We start from the raw sequence: 8,845 nt of genomic DNA on the forward strand, positions 1-8,845 counted from the left end.
CATGTAAAAGTTAAGTATCAAAGAAACAGAAGGGGCAGATGAACACTAAATGATTGAAGTCACCCGGGAAAAAAAAAGTCTGCCATTTTCACCAGAAGAATTGATTACAATAAGATCTATAACATGTATTTATGAAATGTATAGGCTGAATTTTCAGTTCATGTCAACTTAAAAACGATTCTGTTCAATAATATTTAAATTAGTACCATATGAATGATAATGCGAATTTTATTAGATGTTTCAAACTTATTGTTCAGGACTAAGGGTTCATTTTCTGTTTTTGTTTTTTTACTTGAAGAGTTAGTTCACCCAAAAAGGAAATTTCTGTCATTAATTACTCACCCTCATATCGTTCCAAACCCGTAAGACCTTCGTTCATCTTCGGAACACAAATGAAGATATTTTTGATGAAATCCGAGAGCTCTCTGACCCCTCCATAAACTTAGTTAACACTACTCCATTAATTAACACTATCAAGGTCCAGAAAGGTAAAGACCTTGTTCAGATCATGGTTCAGACGAGCAGGAAAATTGTTCTATACAACACAATTATTCTGTAACAGGTTATTCGAAATGTACACAATGATGTCTTTACTATCTTTCTGGGCCTTGAAAGTGTTAATTAAATTGCTGTCTATCGAGGGGTCAGAGCACTCTCGGATTTCATCAAAAATATCTTCATTTGTGTTCCGAAGATGAACGAAGGTCTTATGGTTTGGGAACGACATGAGGGTAAGTAATTAATGACAGAATTACATTTTTTGGGTGAACTAACCCTTTAAGTATGGACATACAGTAATGTGTTTCTTAAGGCTATAGTGTCAGTCGTCCGCGTTTGTTTGTTTGAATTATTTATACATCTCATGTCTTTATTTCTATGTAGGATCTTAAGATATCAGAGCTGGGTAAAAGAGCCCCTCGCTGGATCCGAGACAATGAGGTGACCATGTGCATGAAGTGCAAAGAGGGCTTTAATGCTATCAGACGCAGGAGACATCACTGTCGGGCCTGTGGATACGTAAGCAGCAGCAAACCCAAAAAACATTTTGTGTTTTCAGTTTTGAAGTGTATTGCATGTGGCGAAATGTCAATTTCATTCAGGTGGTCTGCTGGAAGTGCTCTGACTACAAAGCCACTCTGGAATATGATGGGAATAAGATGAGCAAGGTGTGCAAAGACTGTTACTCCATCCTGACAGGCCATATAGACGGCGAGGAGAGGGAGGGCAAGAAGAAGGGAATTCTAGAGGTGAGTTCACAAGCACATGAATCGCTGACCTGAGGTCAGAGCTGCATTCTATAATGGATCAATTACCACACATTGTACTGCCAGAAAAAGACTTCATATAACCTTTATACATACAGTTACGGAAGAAAATACGACGTGCACGAACTGTTGTGGTGGATTCGGCAGCGGTAAGATCGGTTGGGAACACTTTATAATAACCTGCAGCAGTAATCAGTCATTAACATTCAGTAATGCTTAACAGATCAGCGGTTGGTGTATGTACTCATGAATTTACAAGTCCAAGTTTCATTTCTAACTTATTTACATGTACTAATGATCTGTTTAGCATCATATAATGCAACAATGTTAATATTATTATTGGACTTATTATAAAGTGTTGCCACTGGTATACTGATGTTTTAACGTTTGGTGAAGCTTTAGAAGAGGGAGCAAAGCTGATTAAGTTAATTTAAAACACATTTGTGGAGTAATGGTTTTGCTTGTTCCCTTTTCTAAATGATCACTGTGCATCATGGGAGCAGACTCTTGATGAAGCGCTCTTATCTTAAATGCTGTAAAAATGAATTTGTTTTGCTTACTTTCTGTGAATCTCTCAAAACCTGTCAAGAACATGATTTCACCTCGAAATCACAATAAAAAGTAATCAATTGTATTTTGCATTTACTTAACTAAGTAAATGAAGCTGTATTATAGTCGTGACCATTAAACGCATTTCTTTCATTTAAAGGAACACGCCGACTTTTTGGGATTTTAGCTTATTCACCGTATCCCCCAGAGTGAGATAAGTCCATACATATCATTCTCATCTCTATACATGCCATAACTCTGTCTGACGCACCCACCGCTAGCCTAGCTTAGCACAAAGACTGGAGGTAACTGGCTCCAGCTAGCCTACTGCTCAATAAGTGACAAAATAACGCCAACATTGGGTGCAGCGGCGCATGCAGCGCCTGAAATAGGCTAACTTCCGTCAACATAACCAACGTGACAACCTGCTTGCACAGAGAGCGTGCTGGGAACGATTTTCAGGCGCTGCGTAATATCATTGCGCCGCTTCACCCATGGTACAGCAGCAAAGTTCCTTGATTATTACGCAGGAATGAGAGAATAGTTCTTAGCCATATCGGTCTAGAAAATCGCAACTTTTCATTTTCCGTCTGTCTTAGTACACGATGTAACTACACACATCACAACATGTAAATAGGAAAATGTTGGCGTTATTTTGTCACTTATTGAGCAGTAGGCTAGCTGGAGCCGTTTACCTCCAGTCTTTGTGCTAAGCTAGGCTAGCGGTTGGTGCGTCAGACAGAGTTATGGCACACAAGGAGATGAGAATGGTATGTATGGACTTATCTAACTCTGGGGGATACGGTGAATAAGCTAAAATCCCAAAAAGTCGGCGTGTTCCTTTAAATGAAAGAAATGCATTTAATTGTCACGACAATAATACAGCTTCATTTACTTAATAAAGTCCCAAAAAGTTGTTGTGTTCCTTTAATTACAGTTATGCATCCAGATATTTTACTTTTTAGTTTGCTTTTTTATGTCATGAACGATTTTCATACTTCATTCCTTCGTAGGGTGCTGGATATAGTGTGCATATATATTAATTTTATACATAACTTTATTTTGATGTTGAAGTGAAATATGACTCCCTTTAATTTGTATCTGAATACTGAAATTGAAAATGAATTACAGAAACTGACAAAAAGAAGTTAAAGGGATAGTTCACCCAAAAAGGAAAACTAGCCCATGATTTACTCACCCTCAAGTCATCCTAGGTATAGATGTTATTCTTCTCTCAGACGAATACAATCGGAGTTATATAAAAAAGAATGTCCTGGCTCTTCCAAGCTTTTATAATGGCAGTGAATGGCTGTTTCTCTTTTGAAGTCCATAAAAGTGCATCTATCCATCATAAAAGTGCTCCACACGGCTCCAGGGGGTTAACCCCCTCGAGTCAGGCGTCGCGCCGGCGTGATCAAGACGCTTTTTTTCTTATCAGTGACAAAGAGACTCCAATAACTCTGTTGATTTTTATAATTCAGGCAAGTTTTATACATCATTTTAATCTGTTATTATAATCCGTGTTCTAACTACACGCGACGCAATAAGATTCCAGATGCGACAAATCAATCAAAAAACCACAGCCAATCAGAATAGCGTGTGGGCGGGCTCTCGTGGCAAGTGCACGAGAATTCAGAGATTAATCTTGACAGCACTCGCAAGGAAATGGATAAGTAGCCTACAATAATCGGACCCACTTTATATTAGGTGGCCTAAACTACTATGTACTAACATTTTAATTAATCATTTAATACATTGCACTTATTGTGTACATGCATGTTTTTACATTGTACTTACATTTAAAAAAATACCTGCATGTAATTACATCTGTAATTAATTTCTGTAGTTACATTTGTAATTACACTGTTGACACTTCCCTTACACCTAACCCTACCCTTAAACTCACCCATGCCACCACACCTGTCCCTAACCCTACCCGTATCCCACCTCAATATCAGCAAAGGTGTTTTGCAATACAATTTGAACACAGTAAGTACATTGTACTTATTTTTTGATGTAAGTACATAGTAGTTAAGGCCACCTAATATAAAGTGGGGCCCAATAATCAAATTCACAAATATTACACTATTTAAACATTACTAAAATACATACTGAGTTACTAAAACAATCTTTGTCATAGAATATACTTGTTTGAACGTTCTTGTTTCCATTTGTTTAATTTGATCTGAGGTGAATTATCCATTGTTGCTTTTAGTACGACTATGTTACAAAGCTGGGAGCACTAAATTATATTCAAAGTCACATTACACGCTTTTAACGTTAAATAAAGCACATAAACATTACCTTAGATTATGGTTTGTGTTGTTGTTCCAGCCGCGACGTCGCAGAAATAGAATCATATCTAAAATAGAATCATCGCGTGTCGCCGTTGGTTAGGACAAAAACTCAAATTAACATGAAAAGTTACCTTTTATCGCATGTCGCGGCGTTGCATCGCGTGTAGTTATAATGGCTTGAGGGTGAGTAAATAATGGGCTAATTTTCATTTTTGTGTGAACTGTCTCTTTAAATTATGACAACCTATATGTATTATGGTAAAAAAATATATATAATTCTGTATAAAACCATTTGCATACATACAGGGTTTGTGAAATTCACGCTGTCATTTCATACTGGAGCGATGAAGCATATTCAGTGTTAAACTTCTCTTCTTCTCCCTCACAGATTGAAGCTGCTCAGTTCTCAGGCAACAGTATCATGTGTGGCTTCCTGCAGTACTGTGAGAAGAACAAGCCCTGGCAGAAAGTCTGGTGTGTCATTCCTCAGAAAGAAGCTTTAGTTCTCTACTTGTACGGAGCACCTCAGGTCAGCGCGCTTTTATCTTCCTGAACCGTGCTATTTCTGTTCCTGTACATCACTTCCCTTTACTAAACAAAGATGTACTGTCCCCTCACAGGATGTCAAGGCCCAGTCCACAATTCCTCTGCTCGGCTACCAGGTGGAGGACAGCCCGAGACCCACCGACCCTCCCGCAAGCTTCAGACTATCTCAGTCGAAATCAGTCCACAGCTTTGTCGCAGAGAGCGAGGAACTGAAACAGCGCTGGCTCAAAGTGATCCGTATGGCAGTGGCGGGAGAGGAACCAGAATCGCCTGAAGAAAACCTTTCAACGGAAATCCCCCAAGAACCAAGCTCTAATGGTGTCTGAGCAAAGAGAGACAACTTTTCTTAAAGATTTCTCTATTGGTGTCGCAATGCAATTGGTAAGAAAAGGGTTGACGCTCCTGCTTACGTTACACAGACTTGCTGCGCCATCGCTGCTGGACGGTCTGAGCTACAGCATTTGTCCTAAAGTTCCATTTGGATTTGAACACATCCAGGATATGGGGGGTTAAAAGGACATGGACATCAGCTTGACCCTTACCGGACAGATTTGAAGTTGCCATGCAAATGAAGCACATGTGAAGAGTACATGGAGGAACTAAGAGATGCTATTCCATCATCACACATTACTACAGCTCATGCCGCACTGTTTCAAGCCTAATGTAAATATTGTACAAAATATTGAACATTTACATATTGTATAGTATATTGAGGCAAAAATCCAGATGTGTTGATGCCATTGGAAAAAATGTGATGTTGCAGAAGGCTCTGAATGCAATAGACACTCCTTCATGATGACCATCGTGACTTAGCCAAGACAGACATGTTGTGTTGGCATCTTTGTTGATCCTAAGGTTGCAGCGGTATACTGGTTTCACGATATAGCATTGTATTAAATTTGATAATTATCTTACCGTTGACTTATGGACGGTATGGGGAAGAAAACAAAGTGCAACAGGACTAAGAATCTCATTGCGCACGCGACACGCATAAAAATATGAGGCTGAATAAAGCTTCACTAAATTTGTTGCCTGCCTCCCATCCAACAAGTGTTCTTTGTTACTTTTGATAAGAAACAAAGTATTAGGTTTAAAATTCTGTCAATTTTATCACGAAATTCAAACAATAAAGTAGTGGCGCTGTTTAATGTGGCATGACAAATCACTGTAGTCTCAGTTTAAAGGTGCACTTTGTAGTATTTATGAGGATCCATTGACAGAAATTCAATATAATATACAAAACTATGTTTTCAGTGGTGTATAAAGACCTTACATAATGAACTGTTATGTTTTTAATACCTTAGAATGAGCCATTTCTTTCTACATACACCGCGGGTCCCCTTACAGTGAAGTCGCCATTTTGCGCCGCCATGTTTCTACAGTAGCCCTAGATAGAGTGCCGAAGTAATGACGTCACTTTGTAGGCCAACCCGGAAGTTAGCGGCGCATGGGTTCCCTCGATCAAAAAGCCATTCATTTTCCCCATAGACTTTTGGAAAATCGCAAAAAATAAGATCTGTGTTCAACAAAGAGTAATGACCCTTACACGTTTTGTCTACCAAGATAATCTTTACAAGTTAATCCAAAATGTATACATTTTGAAGCCCAAATAAAGCCGTCAGATATAAAATGCTAACGGTAGGCTATAAACGGACTACAGCACACCATGGTCGCGGATCAACGTCATCATCAAGCTTCCTCAAACTTTATTTAAAAGCACGCTCGCTCATTATGATCTGCGCTGTGTATGAACACTTATCCACTTTTTCATGAGAAATATTGCCCATTCGTTTTTTCCAAAAATGTTAGAAACTAATTTTGTTTATGCGTGCCTCTCTGAGATTTATCTTTTGTTAATGTTTTTTCAGACAATATGATTATCACTGTGATAACATTAAATTACATGAAACTCAACCCAGACTCTTTTTGTTAAATGCAAGTTTATGTATGATCAATAATACAAAACGTATAATAAGCTACACATGAAATAAAGCAAACAATTCAGTCAAACATTCAAAGTCAGTGCTAGTCGGCTAACTTACAACGGTAACGTAGTTATAGCCTAAAAAATAAACAAGTAATGAAACTTCACTTTGCACTCAGCCTAAACGATTTGCCAGGGAACAAATTATAGATCCATGAGAGCAAATATGGGCCGTTAAATCTCCACAAGACTAATTATAGCTGGAGACGCCACAGAGACATCAGAGCCAGCGGCAGACGGCAGAAGGACTAGCCGAGGAAAGTCAACTCTCGCCGGCTAAACAAGCGCTGACCGCCGCTGACTCACTGGAGCTAACAACTCCGATAACACCAGATAAAATGTTTAAATAGGCACTCTTCTTATAAATAAACCACAGATTTGAGCTTTAAACAACTACATTATCGACTGAAAAAGTCTTAAAACTAAGTTGTCACACATTAACAGTAGATTTTAACACAAAAAGACATGTAAACACAGCCCATGTCAGCCATTTCTCAACGAGACAAACATGTGAAGAGAGTAAACTCCAAATGTTCAAGCATCCAACTTTGCGCGAATAGCGCGATTTATTCACGCCACATAAGTTCTTCATTCTTAGGCTGAAACGCGGGCTAGTGAGAGATTGCCTGTTTGTCACGATGACGTCTAAAGTCCCCGCCAAAGGATGTAGTCCCTTTTAGCAACTTGTTAGCAACCATCGTTTTTAAGACACAATAAAGTCTTAAAAAATCACAAGCAGGTTATAACTAGTGTGTTTTATGTCATAGATTAAAACGTGAAAATATATAGAGGCTTTGTTAACCACAGACCTTATTTCAGGCGATTTAGCAAAACCCCATTCAAAAAACCCATAGACTTTAGGGCGAGGGAACCCATAGGGCTAAAATGCTAACTCACTTCCGCGTTTTGGCCTACAAAGTGACGTCATTACTTCGGCACTCTATACGCTCTGTTGTCTCAGACGACGACATCTTTGTCCTGCGTCGGCCACCGTGGCTTCTCTATGAGCTTCTTATGGCTGAGCGGTTAAAATTTGCCGCTCAAATTTACACAGCTGCACCTTTAAGCGGCAGCGTGCAGTGAACGTTACAGCGCAAAATAATAACAAAAACTAAACAAAAGAATCTATGTTGAAAGATCCAAAACAACATACTGTATTTGTTGTCATTTAATCGCCTATTTTTAACCATGGAAAGACGTCAATAAGGCTGCTTATGAACATGTCAAGTAAGTTAACGTTATACTTAACGTTATATAAATTACCTCAGGAAAGACATTCAATGTCCATAGCTCGGTATTCAGCCTAGGGGGGAATAATAATTAATATTTTATGGATGTTTGTCTAACTGTCATAAAGACAAGTTTGTATGACAACCACCTCATGTGCAATTCAAGTGTTTTTTGTTTTTAAAGGAAGTCTGTGTCGATTATATTTGAAGTAGCCTAATGAATTCAATAGTTTGGTCTCTGTTTATTTTTCCCTTTAATATTATAGTTATGTTATGTTATTTAATATTATAGTAAACCGTAATATTTTCAGAGATTGTTATCCTACCGCGAAAATCTCATACCGTTGCAACCCAATGAACCTCAAACAACCCTAGCCATTAGCTGCTGTAGTCCAGGACCAACAAAGATGCCCATCGAGTAGCATTAAGCTTGTTGTGGATGTTATCAAGAGCTTCAACGCCACCTTCTGGTTTGCAGTGCCTCAGCACATCAGCTATGATGAGCCTTCTGTCCTGCTGTACCTCGATCAAACCACTTGGATAATTTCCCGAAGAACAACAACAGCAAAGACACCCACCATAAGCTGTCTCACTTTTCCTCATTTAAAAGCTCAAATCAAACATGAATACGGCTTTGATGTCAGTAGCTCAGCAATCAACCACAGACATTTTACATTGAATTATCAGAGATGGACATTGCAAGTTATCAGTTTTTACTCAATAATCATGGTAATAGATTTAGTATTGACATGAAATAACTGGTTGTGAATCAAATCTGTCTAGAAGTTTCTGTAATAGTCATTTTATTTGTAGGCAGTCAGCCGAGGGTGTGAGGATGAGTTTTTGTTCTGTATATGTAATGATGGGCAGCACAATCACTCAGTAGGCCCGCTGGAGCAGGGAGACATGTATATGTTCTTTAAATACTGCAATTATAATTTTATTATTTAAAAATAACTTATGGAAGATATGCAT

General features: G+C 38.6%; 1 protein-coding gene across 4 annotated transcripts in view; it reads left to right on the forward strand.

Moving 5' to 3' along the window:
• Positions 1–7,583, forward strand: part of fgd4a (FYVE, RhoGEF and PH domain containing 4a) — a 77,463-nt gene extending 69,880 nt beyond the window's left edge. For all 4 annotated transcript variants that reach the window (XM_079825516.1, XM_079825517.1, XM_079825518.1 and 1 more), the window contains 4 exons: positions 883–1,017; positions 1,101–1,247; positions 4,500–4,640; positions 4,732–7,583. In XM_079825516.1, the coding sequence (XP_079681642.1) occupies positions 883–1,017; positions 1,101–1,247; positions 4,500–4,640; positions 4,732–4,983 (675 nt within the window). In that variant the 3' untranslated portion in view covers positions 4,984–7,583. The remainder of the gene's footprint in view (positions 1–882; positions 1,018–1,100; positions 1,248–4,499; positions 4,641–4,731) is intronic.
• Positions 7,584–8,845: the final 1,262 nt, after the last annotated feature.

Source organism: Gobio gobio (genome assembly GCF_949357685.1).
Source record: "Gobio gobio genome assembly, chromosome: 9".
Classification (NCBI taxonomy): Eukaryota; Metazoa; Chordata; class Actinopteri; order Cypriniformes; family Gobionidae; genus Gobio; species Gobio gobio.